Source organism: Theileria equi, chromosome 1, assembly GCF_000342415.1.
Source record: "Theileria equi strain WA chromosome 1, complete sequence".
In the NCBI taxonomy this organism is placed as follows: domain Eukaryota; phylum Apicomplexa; class Aconoidasida; order Piroplasmida; family Theileriidae; genus Theileria; species Theileria equi.
The window spans coordinates 3,265,220-3,284,654 of NC_021366.1; the positions used below are offsets into that span (position 1 = coordinate 3,265,220).

At 42.1% G+C, this 19,435-nt stretch overlaps 12 protein-coding genes across 12 annotated transcripts; 6 read left to right on the forward strand and 6 right to left on the reverse strand.

The window, feature by feature from the left end:
• Positions 1–84: 84 nt before the first annotated feature.
• Positions 85–3,784, forward strand: BEWA_032500 (DNA mismatch repair protein, putative; the record flags this gene model as incomplete). The annotated part of the gene is made up of 5 exons (XM_004830006.1): positions 85–117; positions 156–413; positions 448–3,103; positions 3,138–3,262; positions 3,335–3,784. The coding sequence occupies 5 exons, from the start codon at positions 85–87 to the stop codon at positions 3,782–3,784; spliced, it is 3,522 nt and encodes a 1,173-aa protein (XP_004830063.1).
• A 1,099-nt stretch (positions 3,785–4,883) lies between these two features.
• BEWA_032510 (hypothetical protein) lies at positions 4,884–5,850 on the reverse strand (the record flags this gene model as incomplete). The annotated part of the gene is made up of 4 exons (XM_004830007.1): positions 4,884–4,961; positions 4,995–5,455; positions 5,577–5,710; positions 5,744–5,850. 4 exons carry the CDS (start codon positions 5,848–5,850, stop codon positions 4,884–4,886), a joined length of 780 nt encoding a protein of 259 aa, XP_004830064.1.
• A 566-nt stretch (positions 5,851–6,416) lies between these two features.
• Positions 6,417–7,426, forward strand: BEWA_032520 (hypothetical protein; the record flags this gene model as incomplete). Its single annotated transcript, XM_004830008.1, has 2 exons — positions 6,417–6,663; positions 6,698–7,426. The coding sequence occupies exon 2, from the start codon at positions 6,887–6,889 to the stop codon at positions 7,424–7,426; it is 540 nt and encodes a 179-aa protein (XP_004830065.1). The 5' UTR covers positions 6,417–6,663; positions 6,698–6,886.
• A 76-nt stretch (positions 7,427–7,502) lies between these two features.
• BEWA_032530 (40S ribosomal protein S11, putative) lies at positions 7,503–8,201 on the forward strand (the record flags this gene model as incomplete). The annotated part of the gene is made up of 1 exon (XM_004830009.1): positions 7,503–8,201. The coding sequence occupies one exon, from the start codon at positions 7,503–7,505 to the stop codon at positions 8,199–8,201; it is 699 nt and encodes a 232-aa protein (XP_004830066.1).
• Positions 8,202–8,209: 8 nt separating this feature from the next.
• Positions 8,210–11,605, reverse strand: BEWA_032540 (hypothetical protein; the record flags this gene model as incomplete). Its single annotated transcript, XM_004830010.1, has 1 exon — positions 8,210–11,605. The coding sequence occupies one exon, from the start codon at positions 11,603–11,605 to the stop codon at positions 8,210–8,212; it is 3,396 nt and encodes a 1,131-aa protein (XP_004830067.1).
• Positions 11,606–12,215: 610 nt separating this feature from the next.
• BEWA_032550 (hypothetical protein) lies at positions 12,216–13,276 on the reverse strand (the record flags this gene model as incomplete). Its single annotated transcript, XM_004830011.1, has 3 exons — positions 12,216–12,889; positions 13,010–13,210; positions 13,240–13,276. The coding sequence occupies 3 exons, from the start codon at positions 13,274–13,276 to the stop codon at positions 12,216–12,218; spliced, it is 912 nt and encodes a 303-aa protein (XP_004830068.1).
• Positions 13,277–13,640: 364 nt separating this feature from the next.
• BEWA_032560 (GroEs chaperonin 10 KDa, putative) lies at positions 13,641–14,187 on the forward strand. Its single transcript, XM_004830012.1, has 3 exons — positions 13,641–13,791; positions 13,829–13,954; positions 13,989–14,187. Exons 1-3 carry the CDS (start codon positions 13,789–13,791, stop codon positions 14,157–14,159), a joined length of 300 nt encoding a protein of 99 aa, XP_004830069.1. The 5' UTR covers positions 13,641–13,788; the 3' UTR covers positions 14,160–14,187.
• On the reverse strand, positions 14,166–15,243 carry BEWA_032570 (peptidyl-prolyl cis-trans isomerase protein, putative; the record flags this gene model as incomplete). Its single annotated transcript, XM_004830013.1, has 4 exons — positions 14,166–14,295; positions 14,328–14,552; positions 14,776–15,116; positions 15,154–15,243. 4 exons carry the CDS (start codon positions 15,241–15,243, stop codon positions 14,214–14,216), a joined length of 738 nt encoding a protein of 245 aa, XP_004830070.1. The 3' UTR covers positions 14,166–14,213.
• A 359-nt stretch (positions 15,244–15,602) lies between these two features.
• BEWA_032580 (FeS cluster assembly scaffold IscU domain containing protein) lies at positions 15,603–16,082 on the reverse strand (the record flags this gene model as incomplete). Its single annotated transcript, XM_004830014.1, has 2 exons — positions 15,603–15,709; positions 15,743–16,082. 2 exons carry the CDS (start codon positions 16,080–16,082, stop codon positions 15,603–15,605), a joined length of 447 nt encoding a protein of 148 aa, XP_004830071.1.
• Positions 16,083–16,179: 97 nt separating this feature from the next.
• On the reverse strand, positions 16,180–16,605 carry BEWA_032590 (hypothetical protein; the record flags this gene model as incomplete). The annotated part of the gene is made up of 1 exon (XM_004830015.1): positions 16,180–16,605. The coding sequence occupies one exon, from the start codon at positions 16,603–16,605 to the stop codon at positions 16,180–16,182; it is 426 nt and encodes a 141-aa protein (XP_004830072.1).
• Positions 16,606–17,039: 434 nt separating this feature from the next.
• On the forward strand, positions 17,040–17,667 carry BEWA_032600 (hypothetical protein; the record flags this gene model as incomplete). Its single annotated transcript, XM_004830016.1, has 2 exons — positions 17,040–17,135; positions 17,548–17,667. The coding sequence occupies 2 exons, from the start codon at positions 17,040–17,042 to the stop codon at positions 17,665–17,667; spliced, it is 216 nt and encodes a 71-aa protein (XP_004830073.1).
• Positions 17,668–17,991: 324 nt separating this feature from the next.
• On the forward strand, positions 17,992–19,011 carry BEWA_032610 (hypothetical protein; the record flags this gene model as incomplete). Its single annotated transcript, XM_004830017.1, has 1 exon — positions 17,992–19,011. The coding sequence occupies one exon, from the start codon at positions 17,992–17,994 to the stop codon at positions 19,009–19,011; it is 1,020 nt and encodes a 339-aa protein (XP_004830074.1).
• Positions 19,012–19,435: the final 424 nt, after the last annotated feature.

Sequence of the window (19,435 nt, forward strand, 5' to 3'; positions counted from 1 at the left end):
TTCCAGCAAGGCCATCCGCCAGGTTTCCGTCGTTGTGTTGAGGTCAGGTGTGTGGGTGTTTGGAATCTCTGCTCAGTACATAAAATGGACAAGACAAAGTCCCAGCAGGTGAAGCATGTAAGTTTATGCATTGACTGTTTTAAAATGCATTGCAGACTTCGATAAAGTCGTTCTTCAAGCCTAGAATAAAGAGCGAGCCAAATTCGCAGGAAAGTACCGGAGATTTGCCAAAGTACGCATCACTTTTTGATAAAGAGACTGAAACAACCCTAAAGGATGATGTTTACGACTCACAAAACAGCATAAAGGGGGAATATGACGAAAAGGTTACCCCTAGAGAATCTCTCTACGATAACCTCTATATCAAGGAAGAAACCACGATACCAGAGGCTGATGCTCAGCCAACTGGAAACGTAAGTGTATGTGCTCAAACACACGTCATTTCAGGGGATAACGGACCTCTTCTTTGATGACGAATCGCCAGGCCCACGTAAAAGAGTACTCGTTTTTGACGAAGCAGATCTACCCAAAACCCTAAAGATCGAGTTAACTGATGACGGGAAGAACGCTTCGGCTGAAAAGACCCACAAAGACATCCTTGAGGACTCTTTGGACAATCCTAAATTTACACACAAAAAGGACCCGGATGATGAGACAATAGACGACTTGTTCAAAAGCACTTTTGGCAGGAGCAGTGTAGAAGAGTACTACAGTTTAAATACAGATGATGACCATTTAACACCTGAAGAAGAGGAGGATAGCATAAACACATTTGAGTATGACGAAAATAGAAAGGTAGATAATGAAAATCTGACTGTCGGTAATCAAAAATACGAACCAGCCGAAGACCATATAGATGATAGGGAGCGTGAAAAATACATGACATGCAAAGCCAGTACAGATTCTCGTGGATTCAAAGAGTATGTGGAAAATTATTACCGATACAGAATATCATTTTTATTTCCTCCGTGGATCGACCCTAGTAATATAAAAGATATTGATGGAAATAGACCTACCGACGAAAATTATAATCCAAGCACTCTTTGGATACCTCCAAAAGGCCATAAATGGGCTACGGAATTCAAAAGTTGTCATTATACCGAGTGCATGCAGCAGTGGTGGAAACTGAAGCAGTCACATTTTGACTCCCTTTTATTTTTCAAGATGGGAAAATTTTACGAGTTATTCTACCACGACGCGTGCATTATCCAAAGCTTGTGCAGCTTGCGCTGGATGGGCTCTGAGACAAAGCCACATGTAGGTTTCCCCGAAAAGAGCCTCCATACTTATGCATCAACATGTGTAGATGCAGGATACAAGGTAGTTGTTATAGAGCAAACTGAAACACCTCAACAATTGGAGCAGAGAAACAAAACAGAAGGAACATCGGACAAGGCTGTTAAGAGGGATATTTGTGAAATTATTACACCTGGTACCATTACCAGACCAGAAATGCTTGGAAAACAAAGTAGGCCTTTGGTATTTATATCCGAGGATGAGGATTCTACGGGAGAATATCTCGCTTTATTATCCATTGATGTATCTATGAGCAAAATACGCTATGGCGTAATCAGAAAAACTAGAGATTGGTCTGGATTGAAAACAACGCTTATACATTTGTGTCCAGCGGAAGTTGTTGTTCAGAAGGCGTTAATGGCAGATGCCAGCCTATTACACAGTATAAGGACGCTTCCATATCCTCCAGAGATAACAACCCACATGAATACAGATGTACAAGAATCACTACTGCTATCCAGACTCCCACAAACCGATTACGTATCAACATGTAAACCGGTGATATTTCTCTCTGAATCTTACCTAAGATGTATACTGCTGGACAAGCTTATAGAATATTGTTCTATAGAGCCAATTGAATTTTCTGAGGTGGACGCAATGAATTTAGATGCATCTGCGTTGACACATTTGGAGCTATTCTTGTCACAGGAGGGAACTGTTCAAAACTCCCTCTTCAAGTACTTGAACAAAACTGCAACTGCCTTTGGGGAGAGGTTGTTGCGTACATGGCTTCTTAGTCCTCTTGTTAATATTGAATCGATCAACCAGAGAAGTGAGTGTGTGACGTTTTTAATGGAACACAATTCCTTTTCTGCTAGTTTACAACAACAACTTAAGGCATTTCCTGATTTAGAACGTGCGCTGGGCAAAATTTTGAACACAGCTGCAAATTATTATAAAAAGGCAGTTTACTTTGACGATGGGATATTTTCCAAACTTCATGAACTACACACTTTGCTTACACGATTCGAGAGACTAGAGGACATTTTACTTGATTTTCTGCATCAATGCATATCTCACTTTTCTCCTGAATTCAAATCAGATTTCATTCAAAAAGTTTCGGATGAATTCGTATCGTGTACCGAAGATTGTGCAAAGTTTAAGAATATGATGCAGATTACAGGTGTGAAGACGTGCAGAAGTGCCACCGGTTCATGGGCAAAATCCGAATCTATACAAGAGGAGATTGATAAAGTAATGACTAAATTGGACGATATTTTGAAGAATATCAAGGAAACAGCTCCATCTGCAACTTACATTAATTGCAAATTTAGATTTGAAGTAGAAATATCCGAAGCTGAATTCAAAAGATACCAGAAAATTACAAATAAGGACGTTGAAATCACATCTACTCGCAGCGGTTTTGTAAGAATACGCAATTCTTCGATCCTTGATGCTCTAGAGGATCTTGAAGAGTTGGAATTTAAACTAAAGGAAAGTGAAGAAGAATTTTATCAGTACATTGTTAGGGGTATTCATGGAAAGAGTTTTAAATTTTGCAAGCTAGTCCTAGTAGCTTCACAGTTTGACTGTTTGTCTTCGTTGGCCACAGTAGCTAAAAATTCTCCAGTGCCAATGTGCAGACCTGTAGTTCATCCCAAATCAACATCAACATTTTTGGATATCAAGGGTTGTACATATCCGCTCTTTCAGGTAAATCCACATTTGTTTGTTCCAAATGACATTTCAATGGTTGATTCCAAGGGAATCATTGTGATTACGGGTCCTAATATGGGCGGTAAATCTACACTTTTGAGACAAGTTGCACTGGCTGTAATTATGGCCCAAATCGGGTCATACGTAACAGGTTTGTCATTAAGTTCCTTGATATAACTCTTCAGCGACAAGTTGCGAGTTCACCGTGGTAGATTGCATATTCACCAGACTTGGTGCATCGGATAATTTAATGCAGGGGAAAAGCACATTTTTGGTGGAGCTACAGGACATATCGGCACTTTTATCAAAGGTATGTTTGCATGTACATTTAATCTTGCTACCCTCTGGCTGCATCATTTTGCATTCCACATTCTGTCTTTAGGCCACCAAAAACTCTCTTGCACTGGTTGATGAACTTGGAAGGGGCACGTCGACTTTTGATGGCACTGCAATTGCGGTTGCCAGTTTGGAGAAAATCTCGGAGATAAATTGTCGCTGTATATTCACTACGCACTTCCAGGACGTATGCAAGGCTGCTAAGGAGATGTACAATGTCGTAATGTATCATATGGCTGCCAAGATTGACGAGGAATCGCAAAATGTCGAATTTCTGTACAAACTGATTGAGGGAATCTGCCCAGAATCTCAGGGGTTGCACGTCGCTAAGCTCGCTGGGATACCTAAAAACGTCATAGACATTGCGAGAACCGCAAGTCTCAACTTTTACAAGACGATGAAGGGAGAAGATTTGGCCAGGCAGATACTCCAGGCCCACCAACACAATAATGTCAAACTGCTACAGTCTCTGTACAGTAAATTTTCTAAAATTTGAAGTCATATTCTCATGGGTACAGTGATATACTATGAAGACGAACCAATTAGTGCAATAAGTGCCCATTTTACGAGTTTAGGGTTTATAGTAGCCGACGGAGCAAAGTTTGGCGGAGATTTGGTAATTTATTCGTCCGCTGGACCAAAACTATCGCATTCCAGGTATTTTTATTGCATCACGCTCGTGTTTACTCCAACAATTTGCGCAAACTCTCATTTTTGTCTCAGATACCTTCTCTTTTTGTTAGACGAGGGCGTTCGTTGCAGGTTTGTTTGTTTCACAGCGCAATTTGACGTCCAGGGACCTCATATCCTTCTACCGAGTCGCTAGTCAGTCGGCAAAGACCGCCCTGGTTGCCATTCCATCTCAGGTTTGTTGGAACAGCGAGTTTTAAAGAATCTCAGAGCCAAATACGCATTGTAACGTTGTCAAAATACGAGTAACCATGGCGAACGAAGGCTTGAAACACGTCGTACATCGCAGAGTTCACCTCGAGCGGTCACAACCACATGACCGTAGAGGTCGCGTAGGACAATTTTTAGAGAAGAAGGCGGACTACAAAAAGAGAGCAAAGCGCTACCATGTACGAGAGAACATCATAAAGGACCTGGCAGCTAAAGCGCGCTTTAAAAATGAGGACGAGTTCAACTTTAAGATGATCAATGGAAGGCTGGGAGAAGAAGGTCAAGTTATATTGGAGACACAAGACGGAGCCAACAAGCGAAAGTTTGATAGAAAAACAAGGTTCAAGTACGAGTTGGCAAACGTTGATCGCAATAAGTTTATACTTACACATAAACGGAACATTGTGAAGAATAAAGTAAAGAAGATGCTAGCATCAAATTCTGCATTGGTAGCGTCTAAAGATGTGTCAAAGCATATTATTTTCGATGATGATAGCAAGGGAAAGCAAGTGCTAGCGGCTGGTACTGAGGAGGAGTTGGGACATCTTTCGCAAACTTTGGACAAGGAGAGAGAAACTGACCATTTGTACCATAAATACGAGGATAAACGCAATGTAATCGCAGCTCAATACGCAAAGAGACAAATAAAACGAGTTCGAAAGCATACTTGTGATGGAAAACTTCACGAATTTGTTTCACAACGTTTTAAGTAATCGCTTCATTATGAAGCCGCATCGACCTACATCCTCAAGTTTTAAGGCATGTGTAGTCGCCTGAATATTTTGATTTGTGAGTATGTGACCAACTAGTGTTTCTATCTTTGATTCTACCCAAAGGGATTCCTTTACAATGTTTTCTAGCGTTGATTGTGGATCGAGGTGGTGATATGAAAGTAGTGCATTATCTACGGTTGTTGCGATAGCATTGGACTGTTGAATTTTTGAAATGACGTCTACAGCTTCTGGAGCCTCTAAATTAGAGAATGCCAAGAGAGACATTGCCTCTTCCAGACTAGGTAGTAGACTAGAGTCCTTTTGTATGCATTGTGATATTTCAGTCTTGACAAATGATACAGCGTTGACTAGGTTTCCCGTCTTTATAATGTCGACGAGATGGTAAAGCAACAAAGTGAATAGCACTTTACCATTCTCTTTTAAAATACCCGGGTCCAATGCATTGATGCTATCTATAGCATCAACCATTCTGCCCTCTAGTATAGCATTTCTTATCACCTTTCTTTGCGATATTGTGGGTTTCAAGTCGTCGGCTATATTGTAAATGTGGCATGTATGTAAGGGCTAATTCAGTTCAAGGATGACGAGTCTCCTCACGTTTGAGAATAGGACTTGTGCGCAATTTGCATCATGAAGCCATGCAAGGCAACTTACCCTGAAACTGTGTTTCTTGGACAAAACTGTTAAAGCTCTCTTCATGCATGTTAACGAATAGGTAATTTGCAATCACCCTGTGTATATCAGATTCCGGAACTTGAATCGACGTCAAATTATCGAGCCAGATATTCCTGCAACTTATGAGGGAATGAGGATAAACTTACAAGTCCGTGTTCCTCATGACCAGGAGGGTCTTTTTGGCATCGAGAATCGGCGAAAATATGGGCGTGTCAGTCATGGCAGCGTCCGACGACGTAGATGATGCAACCATTTCCTGAAGAAGCTATGAGGGTCAGAATGTATTTCTCACTAAAGCTGGACGGATGAGCTGTCTAGACAAATCTCCCTAGTAGATCTCAATAGCGAAGCTCATACACGCAGTCACATGGTATACCCAGCATCCGCGCTGTCATTCCAGCCAACTTGATTCTCACTGGCATCAAGACAGTGCATTCCATACCGCAGCGGGGCGTCCCTCAAAGGCTCCAGTGTAGCGCGTACATGGACACACCTTGACGAGCGATGGAAAAAGCCTCGAGAAGCAGGAGATTTGCCCAGCAACGCTCACGTCCGTCGTCGCTGCAAAAGACATGGACTTACCGAGTACCAAAAATATGAAAAACGCAACGACAATGACCTGTTCCAGTACAAATGCTACAAAATCGCCATGGGAGGATCGTTTTCTCCTCCAAACTTCAACTGGAGACAACCGCCACTACAGGCCTAGGCCCTATAGATACTCCGGTAGGTTTCCGCTCACAATTTATCGCAGTTTTCGTACTCAAGGGTTGCTAAACTCCAAAGGCTGAAACTTGAACCGAGGCAGAGTTGGTCTCCGCGTTTCTGGCAGAGAAAAGAGCAAATACAAGAATCGCCGGGGTTTTGGCCGTCATCTGTGCGTTTATAAATGAAATCTTGCAGGCGCCTAAAATCTGTGTTTTCTGCCATCTCGAGGGGTTTAAGATCTAGGACATTTCTGGTAATTGTACTGCAGATAATCATTGAATGTGGCATCGCGGCTCTCTGACGCTACTCTGTAGTTCTTGTCGTTACGTAATCAGAAAGTGGCACGTGCCCATCCTAGGTTAGTGGCAAGATCGCGAAACATTTACCTACAGGGGTAGACTGCAATGCCAATCCGCGTCATAAACAGTCGCTATCAAATCCGCCACCACGTTCCAGGGGGATACCAAAGCATTTGACGCCTTTTATATTCGGAAAACAGTACCAGCGCCATCCAACCTGGCGTATTGATAATACATTCCTGTCCACAGCAGCCGCAAAGTATCGCCGTACAGTACGCAGAAATGGGTAAAGATGAAAAGAGGAAGAGGGAACCTCCAAAGGAGACTGAGGAGGAATCGGATGCGTCCAAAAAGACGGGGAAAAAGTCATTCTCAGTATCCCTGGTTCAGGCCCTGCTGACCTGTGACAAGAAGCTGCTGGAGAAGCTACTCTCTACCACCGATTCGTCTTCAATTGAGGATACAGTGGCCGAACTCACGCCGCCGCTTGTGCTCTCTCTGATAGAGTTCATCTCCTCAAACTTGATAAAGTCCCCCAACCAACTCTACTCCAGGGAAGGATGGATAAACGCCCTGCTGAGGCGACACTGCTACTTTTTTGCAAACAATACTCAGGGTAAAGAGGCTCTTTTGAAGTTGAATAGACACATACACCTGAGACTGGCGACGAACAAGGCGCTTTTACGTCTCAAGGGGAAGGTAGATAGCGTTGTCTACCTCTCGAGTTTGCACGCAAAGAAGCGTAATATAGAGTCTATCGAACGCAAAAATGCACAGGAGGCACTAGTAGTCTTTAACGAAGACGCTCCTGATAATTTGTGATTTATATTTTCGTTAGTCGTGTGCAGCCCCCGGTGTGATGTTCACTTGCAGTTTTCTGGCCTCGTACTAGCCTAGAATGGGCGTGTGGCCAGCTTGCAGGCTTATTCATGTATACAGGAGCACATTTGCAAATTTCTGTAGATTTGGGGGCAGGAATGAGGTCACGTCTCGCTACGTGCCCTTTGACACATCTCTAGGGACCGCTGTGACATGTTCACGACTTTTAACGAGGAATTTGTCAACTGGAACGGCCAGTTCCGCGGGGAAAGCCAGGACTGCGGTGCCAAAGAAGAACTTGATGCTGACAAAGCAGGAGATTAAAAACTTCCAGGGGCATTTCCAGAGATACAAGAAGAACGCAGGACTCCCAGAGTTCCACAACGTTGATAGAGACAGGCACGGATTCATTATCGAGCCTACAGACAAGTTCATGTTGGTGCTTACAACATCCAAGAATAATGTGCACGCACAACTCGTAAATCGCAGCAAAAACTATAAGACAGTCTTTGGATCATTCGCGGGGAATGTAGGAATAAACAAACATGCGCAAAAGACGGAGAAATGCGCCTACAGAATCGGTGAAAACATCGCGAGGAAGTGCAAAAGACTTGGCGTATACGCGGTAGACATAAAGTTTAGACGTATAGCAAGAGTGGAAACAGTATTGCAAGCGTTGCAGGCAATAGGTTTACAGGTAGGACAGCTAATTCACGAACCAAGACTACCCAAAACTGGAATAAACTCTGTTAGACCAAGAAGGCGTAGACGCGTTTAAAAATTAATTTATAAACTAGTGTCGAAACGGTCAATTCGTGTAATAAATCCATCATCTTCAACTTCCTTCCACTTTTCGTCCTTGATCATGAAAACAGGTTCGATTTGGACCTTTTTGACGTAGATGAGAATCGAGTTTGCTTCAGCAATGTAACTAATTGAGAGACTTCTGTAGTTACTCTTCCATATAATCTCATTTCCATCTCGTATCTCGTTAATGAAATAATTTGGACGTGGAGTGTATTCGAATATATCAAGGTTGTTCATTTTATGTTTGCAAACTGAAAATATCTTCGACGGATCGTTTATATCAAGATATGCTTTTTCTACGCTTTTGTCAACAATTTCCACATCGTTTGGATTACATTTGGAGAGATCAAATGTGGAGAAGCCCAGATTTTTCAAATACGCTTTTAATTCTGGATTAATAACTCTCATAGACATGTTTTTGGACCTGAGTTCGTTCATCTTGGTAAGATATTTTTCAGAGGAATTTTTGTCCATACGTGACCAGTTATCTCCATCTAAAAATAGGTCAATCATGAAATCATCTGTTCCCTTTAACTCAAGCGTACAAAGACAGAAGCCTTCAAAGGATAAAAATGTAAACTTGCTACAGTACTCATCTCCAGATGATTTCCAAACGGGTAAACCATAATCAAGAGTCTTTAGTCTATACTCTTGAAGTGGAATTCCAACCCTGTACAAAATTCCACCTTCATAGTATTGTAGGAAACTGCAAGTATCATATGAAGGGTTAGAAAAATCAATCCTTATATCTGTTGTTCCTTTTTTCAGCTTATCAATATACGAATCATAGTCAAGCATAGCCCAAGTATTTCCCGTTTTCTCGAAACACTGATACGTCTCAACGCCTTTTGCATCTATCACATCGACTCTAGCAAGTTCCGTATCACCAGATTGTACAACAACACTCAAACACTTTTCATTCGATTGTTCTTTCCATACTGTGGAATTATTGTATGATAACTCCTCTATGTAATTGGCACGCTTTGAAGAAAATATAGTAGTTTTTGTTCCATCGTGTACGTCACTTGTCACATTTACTTGATTCTCATCAATGTTTTGGGTATCCAGTTTAAAAGGTTTGGAATAGTATTTCGGCATATGTTTTTGTGGCCTTTTATCTACGGGTTTTGGCTTAGTTTCGCTCGTGGTTTCCTTATCTGTTACATTTGGAGCATCCTTTGGCACTCTTTCCTGAGCCGGTATTTTTTCCTTGAGCTTCTCATTTCTTCCTTTCTTGAATACATCCCATCTTTTATCCTGCATGCTGTAATATCTCCAAGTGCTCTTTCCATCAGCCTTTAAAAAGTTTACAGTTACCGACACAGGAGACTCTTCATTATAGTAAACCAATACTTGCAGGCAACGCTCTTTATCTAGACCCTTCCATATAGGTACATTTATGTCATAGACTTCAGTAAGCTGATAACCCCCCTTTGGAGTTATAGTCTTTATAGGTACTCCTCCGGAAAATGATTCCTCAATGAAGAAGACATTTCCATCAATATCAGTAACATCAAGTTCAACACATTTAACCTTTGGAGAGGAAGTTAGTCTCTTCATCTCAGCTAGAGCAGAATCATATTCATCCTTAGAAATACTAGTCCACTTTCCATCCTCAACATGCAAGTATAATGATTCAGAATCAAGTGATAAGGATGCTAGCATGGGATTCTCTCCCTCAAAGTGCACAGTAGCAAGTGTACAATGTTTGTTCGGAGATTCCGATTTCCAAACAGGAATGTTGAGATCGTAAACTTCTGTGAGACGATAACCCCCTTGTACGGTAAATGTTTTCTCCACAACTCCATTCTCTGAAGATTCCTTGGCTAAGAATATTTCGTTGTCAACATCTTTGAGATCTAGCTCCACCGCTTTAATCACTGGAGTGGCAGGTTGCTTCTTTAATTCCTCTATCATCTTCTCACACTTTGTCTTCTCTATGAGCCTCCACCCTAGATTCTTCCTTTCGTAGTATATTAAATCGGTCTCATCATCAGACTTCTTTAGCAAGAGAGCAAGAAATGTTATATCACCCTTTGAGATAGTATACGCTGGAGAACATTTCTCTTCAGTAGACTCCCATACAGTTCTGCCTCCATCTACTATCTTTTCAAAATAAAACTTTCCTTTTGGGTAGTAATAGGTTGTACTTATGCCATCTTGTACAGTAGTAGCTGGAACATCAACAGAATTTGTATTCACCTCAGCCAAATCTAGGGTAATTGGAACTACGAGTTCTTTGGTAGAGCGATTATGTTGTAGAACAGGTTTAGGAGTTCCTACCTTTGTGTCTGGAACAGTCTGTTTCTCTTGTGGAATTGGTTGAGCTGCCCGTTGAACCTGAGATGATAGACCCTTTGATAAAGATTCATCCATATGCTCAAAGATGGCATTGATACAAGCGGCTTCGTTATCTCCAATACTCTCATAATATTCTTCCTCTGGCTCGTTACATTTTTCTTTTGCATCATCAGTGAGAATTTTTCTAGAGCCCAGAATAGTTCCATTATTTGGTTCAGTCTCAGGCTTACCAACCTTTGAATAATAGTCATCCCTGGTTATCTTTGGCCACCTGTCATTTTCATTCACAAAGTATAATCTCTTGGCAGATGTTGGAGTCTTTAAAACAATTCTTATAAGCTGCTCCCTATTGACACATGTTTGGCTTACAAATGTACACTTTTCATCCTTTCCACCTGGCCATATAACGGAAGTTCCAGCAACTACCTTGTCAAAGTAATGGCCAGTTTTTGGGTGGAACTTGGTGCGTACAATTCCACCACATTTATCGCTTTCAGCATGCACCTTGGTCTCATCAATTGTGGCTAAAATGTCTAGAGTATATTCCCCTTCAAGAGAGGTGTAGAGACTCTTTTTGGCGTCTGCTAAATCTTTAAATCTTTTGTGTGGATCAACGCTTGTAAAAGGGCGGTTTCCCGAGTGTTTCGCATCAAAACTGGGAAGATTAACAGTCTCTTCCTTATTTACAAGTGTCCATAAATCACCATTTTTCCTATACAGGAAACTACAATTCTTATTTACAAATATTAAAACAATATCAGGGGATGTACCCTTGAATAAAACTACACAAATACTGCAAGCTTCTCCTGAATCTCCTGTCCATATTGGAGCTCTAGTGTCTGAAACTGCGTTTAACAAATATCCTAATTTTGGAACTATTATACAACAAGGGCTACCATTGTGGTATATATGCTTTACATCAAACTTTGTTCCATCAATCTCCTGTTCTATGGCAATGGTTATCTTGATGGGTGTTAGCCTTTTCAATCCTCCAGTACCTTCATCAATACAAGCACATGCTCCTATGAGTAAGAAGAGCAGTAGCTGCCTGATAAAAATCCCCCAAACCCTCATCTTTCAGAGCCAGGTCTAGGGAGGTTGATGAGAGCAAAGGACCAAACGGGAGCCGAGAGACAGCTCCTACTGGCTTCAACTTGCATGCTTTAAGACATATAGCCTCTTCCACACATCATCAACTCTACATCGCACAGCCCTGGTGTTGATGCCAGTTGAAACGTTCAATTCGCTACTTTGGCGTAGAATCTCCTGAACAGATGCACACAGCTACATTACCTCCTCATACTTCCTTCGGTATGCCATCAATTTGGATGTGCAAACTTTCAGAGTTGAAATCTTTCAAAAGGCAAAAATGCTCCGACCAAAATTGCGGACCACAAGTGGCAGTTGTTTTCACTGAAAATGTAGAGACCATAAATTTCGCCGATTTTGGCTCAAAACAAAACACGTTATACTACAAGTAAACGAGTAGGAAGGCCCCAACTGGAAGGACGGAGGAAATGCTGTGGCCACTTTTTATTCCGGAGACAATTTCTCCCAGGCAAAGATTTGGGGGCAGAAGATTTCGAGTAACTTGCAAGGACCTACTGCAAAGTTTTGGCGCGGTGCATGGACCATAAAAGTCTTGTAGCACAAAGAACAGTAAATCTACAAATTAGTGCAATGGTTAATCGAGGCATAGTGTCTCTCCTTCCCTCAGAAAGATGAACTTGTCTGAAATTCCCCTGCTCGAGGCCTCCTTCAAGAGTCTGTCCTTCAGCTCCCCAAATGCCTCGACTCCAAGTGGGAATGTATCATGTGCGATAATCAGAGACTTGTCGGAGCCTAAGAGTTCGTGTGCCTTTACGGCATCTTCAGGCGACATGTTACGCCCATGTCCACAAATTGGTCCGATTGGCAGTAATGACAAATCTATGCTGTACCCCTTTTCAGCTATATACCTGCGAATATCGTCAAAGTGCTCCGAGAAGGCAGTCTTCCCCGCGTAAAAGATCGTCTTGGTATCCGATCTAATCAGGAAGCCGCCCCAAAGCATGCGGTTTCGGTCGATACCACAGGATAAAAGCTTCCTCCTAGTCTCTGACATTGCAGGTAGAAAGGTTATCTCCACGCAGCCAAAGTTTACACTTTCGTACCAGAGCAGGGGGTACGTGTACCTTTTAAAGAACATGTTGAGGTACCTCGAAATTCGTCTTCCTCCCACCGCCAAGGCTCCGCCCTGGTCTGAAATGATGCGCAGGGTCCATGTGTCTAGACAGTCGTACGAGTTGTTTGATATCAAGAGAATATCCGCAGGTGGAAGCTCCCAGTACTTGTACATTTTATTGCTCACCCTCTTGACTGTAAATGGTAATGTATTCAGTTGGTACAAGGCAGTGGTGCCGCAGTGGATAATCTATGGGATGCAGAAACTCCACCAAAAAGAACTCTCATGTGAAAAGAACTTCCCATGAAACAAACCTCCAATTCCACCAGACATTAGCCTCTTTGCCAGTACTGGATCGGTCATAAGTCTGGCACCCTCCACCTGAATGTAGACGGTGCGATGTCCAAAATACGTGATCTGTGCGACATCTTCCTTCAGCCGTGCTAAATCCACATCTACAAACGATTCCTTGGACCTTTTAGGCCATTCTCCCAAGTTTGATCGCCCAAAGAGATCTGTGCAACGTGTGAATAGAAAGGTATACAAGGCACTTTCGCACGAATGTAGAGCTCCCTGGTCATGTCAGAACATGTGAACATCAATGAACGTCTGGAATTCGTTTAGACTGACAGATGACCCTAGGGATGGGACTCGTATTGCACATTCATTCCGCTCAGCCAAACCCAAACTAACCTTGCAGCGACGGAAACTTGCGCAATGTGTATGTCTTTAGCCTGTTAACAGACCCTAAAAAGCTGTACGGCAACGTGTATTTCGCAACGTCATTCTTGTCTATGCCAGAGAGGAGCGGTTTGAACCTCCGAATCATCCTCAAACTTGCTGTAGATAAACATCACAGTTGCCTAGTCGCTACATTACTGAAAATCGATTTTGGTGCCGGTTTTGCCCTTATCTTCCCCACTCGTTCTCTTGGTCTACGATATCATTCCCTATTTCCATTCTTGTCGGAGTAAAACTTTTGTTTCACACTTTTGAGTGTTTTAACTGTTGATTCAAGGTAACAGTTACCTCTATAGCCTGCAGATTTTTAATTTAAAGGAGTTCCGAACGCTAAACGCTTGTTATCACGGAAATGGTTAGTAGTCCGCAGAAAAGTTGATGTAAATGTACAGACGGTAGCAAAAAAGTTCATTCCTCTCTTTGACCGCGTGCTGGTCTCCAAGATCAAGCCAGAGCTCAAGACAAAGTCCGGGATTCTACTCCCAGATTCCACAAATATGTCCTCTCGCATGGCCAAAGTGAGTTTTTACTTTCTTTAAACGTCACTTGCAGGTTGTAGCGGTAGGAGCTGGTAGGATTACGCCGAATGGTGACAAGGTTCCACCTACACTCAAGGTTGGTGACACCGTCGTAATTCCAGATTACGGCGGCATGGACCTAAAGTTTGACGGTGAGGTCTTCACAACTTATCGCGAGGAGGATATAATTGGCATTTGCAACTAAGTATGCGAAAATTCAAGACTATTGATGCTATGTTTACGTGATGGAATAGACCAATTAGCGTTTTCCAAAATCGTGTTCGTTGAAATATGACTTTGGTCCGTCTTCTGCGTCCTTGTAGACCCCGCAATCGATGATTCTAGAGGCTTTTTTTCGACACTGTCAACTTACCGTATTTCTCTACTAGGAATCCCTTTGCTGTGTTCCTCCTTTCCTATCGCACGTACGAGGTTCATCCCTTTAACCACTGTCCCTAAAACGACGCACTTTTGTCCAACCATACTATGAGGATTTAGCGTTATGAGAAAACGCGACGTTAGCCCATATGGACCGTCGCTCAGCAGGGCTACATCACCTTCTTGGACAAAGGGTGTGTTTAGTAATTCCTCCGGCATCCTAAGAATTTGTTGTTTTGCTGCATGGAATGATTGGGATCACAGAATGGGAGGTGGTACGCGGTACTCTAGTTTGTATTTGGACCAGTTTCATGGAGCCATGTGCAGCTAATTCCTGCACAAAAGCTGGTAGCATCTCCGCAACGGTCACGCACGGAACATGTTCTATAGACCCGTTCTGCAATCCTCATAACCTTCACCTTTGTTTCCCACCGCTTTCTTACCTTTTGGAGTAAATGGTACACGAGTTGATGATGTTGTTATCGTGAAACAGTTTACCGGCTACGATGCAGCAGCGCGGAATTATTCTGTCTATTTTGGTATTGCGATAGCCAATGACCTTGTCACCGATTTTATGGCCTTTGCACATTTGTATAAAGTTCTCAGTGGTCAATGGAAGTATCCCTCCGTAGAGTCCAATCAAAATTCTGCCGGCATAGCGCTTCCCTATGGCCACATCCATGTAGACGTAGTCCGTAATTGCATCTTGATACATTTTTTGCGATCTTTCAGCGCTATCATACTTCATTTTCGGCAATGCTATCAGTCCTACACCTCCAAAGACCTATACGTGGTATTCTAGACATAAACGAGACACTTACAACAGCTGTTTTCACACTCACAGGTGCAGCTGATAGCCTTTTGAGTCCAAACTGTAACACACGCCACGGAAGCAGGAGAGTCTTGAGCATTATGGACTGAACTCCATGTTAGGAAGAAAAGCTGTGGTGTGTAGGCGAGACTTTCATTCCCCTAAGAGGAATGTTGATGGAAGGAAGGATAGCGACGGTTTATAAAGCACGTAAATGCCGAATAGTCCTCTTGGGAGACTGGAAAGACAACTGGAACCCGTTTGCGATTGCAACACCCAGAGAATGGCTGACCAGATTCCCCGGGCTCCAAATACTAGTTATAGAAAGCTTCCAAAGTTGATAACTTGTACATCTAGTTGAAAATTACAGGCGCATTGTAACCAACACTGCATTTAGAGTGTCTATAAAACCCAAGTGTTTGTAACTTTTTGAATGGTCAGCACCTTTACACCATCCATTCACTCTGTTTCACCTTGTTTGCGATAATAATCCTTGATTGCGTGCTTTACGGCATCCTCAGCCAAGAGGCTGCAGTGAACCTTTACGGGTGGTAGGTTTAGTTTTTCTGCAAAAATATTATAGCAAGCATTAGACAAACCTGATATATCTGTATTCTTGATGGCAATTGCTTCTTGGCAAGTTTTCCCCTTGACCAACTCTGTGACATATGAACTGCTTGCAATGGCAGAGCCGCATCCAAATGTCTTGAAGCATGCATCCTGAATAACTCCGTCCTTTATCTTGACCTGGAACTTGATAACATCACCGCAGGCGGCTTTTCCCACGACTGCAGTGCCCACCGAGGGGTCATTCTTATCAAAACTACCAACATTTCTGGGATTATTAAAGTGCTCTTTAACCTCGGGACTGTACCAGCGCTTGGAAATGATGCTATATCTCGGCATGTTTGCCGCTCTAGTCACACATGCTCCATTCATTTTAACTAGTCAATGTCAAACTTTCCTCTAGTTGGCGTACGTCCCTTGCCCTAGTGAACCGGATTGTAAACATACACCCTTGCGGCAAGATGGTCTATTATGATGGAGTCTCCTGAGCCCTGTTTGATAGTCTCAGGGCGGAGAGTTGAGAAAGCGTGTCGAGTATCCTATTAAAGATAAACTTCCGGGTCTGATGCAGTGTCCCACTGACGTGTATGACCTCTAGAGATACTCCTACCTTTTGTATCTTGTCGATGAAACTTAATATGCACAAAAATTCGTCCAGGAAATGGCGCCTGGAGTGGAATAGCACCAGAGATTCGTTGGTATTGATGTACGATATGGAAATCGAGCTTGATATAAAGTTCCCCTTTATATTTCCGTACAGTAACTTTGAGGTTTGAGTGATTTTAGCAATTAGTACGTCTGGTTTGAGTATACGTTCCAATTGATCGACGGTGCGAACCAATTCATCCTTTAGCAAGACGCGGACGACTATCCAACGGTTTTTCACGCGGGTCATATAGATAAAATGGTCGCACGTTGTTTGGCAGAGAAATTTTTGTGGACAACCAGAGCAGTGCCTCCCCATGGAATCAACGGGGATCGGAGAAAGTGTGTAGAAACATGCAAAACTGACGGAGGTGCCTTTGGCATCCTCTAGGCTCTAGACTTGAGTTCCTAGAGCAAATCTAATGCTGATTTGGGAAACTTACAGGGCATGGAATGGTAGAATGTCTGATAGATGGCCTATAATGTCTCAGGGAAGTCCATTAAGCCCCCAAGTTACTCTCCATGGAGCTGCAACTCTAGCAACCGACCAGGGTAACCTCGGTGATGGCCTGGATAACCATCCATTACCATACCATTGTCTCAACTTTCCATCCATCTCATCTAGTCCTGTTACCTCAATAGGTGTTGAACGAGCTAGTGAGCAGGAATACGTCACGACGAATGATGTTTGAAATCAAGAATCCAAAGAATGGGAAAATTACACACGGAGGTGTGCTCGAGCTTATATCGGAAGAAGGATGCTGCAATATTCCATACTGGGTAAGTTAATGAATGCGGAGCATGTGAAGGGAGTGAGTATAATGCTGTCGATGATGTAAGACAGGGACAATACGAGCGACTAACAGGAGCTCTTCTGTCTAGTAGGATTATCACTGCGAGGTCTATAGACCAAAGCAAGTGACCTACCGACGTCGGAGACTAGGTAGTAATGGCGAATATACGCAGTATAGGATCCTCTGTATTCCTTGGTAGATGGAGGAATGATGACGACTGAAAGAAGTATGGGAGTGATGATTAACAATGAGATGTTCGGTAGATGGAAGATTTACGGCTGATATACAGAGCATGGGAGCTTGTGCATTCATACTCTGTACCCATGCATGTGTACCAATCCAACGAGAAGAATGATAGAAAAGATAGTATATAACTCTTATATTTGCTAGGCTCATAGGCTAGCCATGTGAGATGCTCAGTATTAAATGACCTCAAGGCGGTAGAGAACATTGCCCTTTACTCTTGTCTAATGAGATACATGAGATTTTACACTGAAAATTCATCATGGAGTATATAAATTAGCATGAATCGTAGATTCAGATGGGAATAGGAATTTTTATTGTGCATGCAAATTTTTACCATGGACTAAATGGAGAAGACTATGGACAATGAGATATTCTGGCAGTGATATTGTTAGGATAAATCCTTAAAGTTATTGTCCCAGTAATTGGAATAATGGATAATATGTTGGAAATAAATCATATTCAATGCTCAAGTCCCCATATCTTCCTTTGCACAATTTCTCTGACGATTAGTTCGGACACGAACAAAATTTCAAAGTGGATGATTCATCTGTGATTAGTACACGGTAAAGGGAACTAAAGTTTAATGCAGCTCGAGTATGTCTGACAAGAAAGAAGTCACTATTGATTTTGATGGTTATCCAGAATCTCCCATCATTGATAGTAGCATTGGAAATACTTACACTTATAAAGATGATGCAACTAATGAGCAGGTAGAAATAATTCACACTGAAAATCCTCCTAATCTCTCTGGATACGAAAAACTAGAGCACAAACCAAAAGATCCCAAGGTAAAGATTAAAGACATTCAATATTCTACTACTCCTCAGACTGGATTTCCTCCCACTCTTTCACAGTACCCGAGCGTCACAGTATACTGTTGGGGACAGGATTATAGACCATTAGTCGTAAAACTTGGTAATGAAAATATTTACTATATCTCAGAAGGTGAAGGTTATACGAGTAATAAATGGAACAGTACTTCTACTTCCTTTGCTGGGTTGAGTTTGTTAGAAATTCTGCAAATAAAAAGTTGTACCCATACAAATGCTCATGTTGTAGATATTTCCAAGACTACCAAAGAATCTTACAACTGTCCTAGTTGTAATAAAGAACGGATTAATGTATCGCCTGTTAAAGGATCTGATTACTCATGGTATGGGCATACACTACAAGCAAGCTCCATTTCTGGATTCAAGGATGACAATCAATATCAGGCTGGATTCAAAATTTTTAAAGACTGTGACCAAGCCAATGTATACTGGTACCCAGAGTCTGATGGAAAGCCTCTTCTAGTATGTATAAAACCTCTCAGTGGTCCAGGGGATGAAGAGCCATCCAAACCTTATTGGTATAGAAGAGAATGTAAATCTAGTAATAAATGGGTAAGAGAAGAAAATGATGCCCCAACTAATGAGGAGGACCCTAAGATTCTGGAGCTTCTTCAGAAAGCATTTCAAACTGCCCAAAATCCTACTTCACAGGGAAACTCTGAACTATCGACATCCATATCTTCCTCTGCCACTAATGGATTAGTGGCGATTTTCATTGTAGGTATAGTACCAGTAATCTTAGTTGGCATTGGATATGCTGGATGGTCGTTTTTACCCAGGCTATAAAGGTCTATTTGATAACTGATGTATATGTAACTACTGGCGTTCTTACAACTTCTGGTACTCTGACCGTACTAGCCTACTTACTCTATAATAATTCTAGAGATCCCTGGGTTCGGCAAATATGATGGTCCACGGATCTTGTATGTTCTAAGAAACTCCAATATATGACCAGATCGGTCACAAATGTGTAATCATCAAATCGAAATGTACCGCTTTAGCTTTAGACGGAATATTCTGGGGGACTCCATGAAACCTTGGACAAATCCTTCGAGATTAGTGCTTCATGTTGATGTGAATTTGCACGTCACATTTTGTCTTAATTTGTTTTTTGTACTATACTCTCTTCTATCATTGATTTTTAGGATCTTACCCTGTTGCATATACTCTAAAAGGCCATGTGGATTCTAACATTCCAGTATACCAACAA

Coding starts and splice junctions, on each gene's coding strand:
- BEWA_032560 (XM_004830012.1), top strand. Junction 13,955..13,988: donor TGTCCTCTCGCATGGCCAAA/GTGAGTTTTTAC, acceptor CGTCACTTGCAG/GTTGTAGCGGTAGGAGCTGG.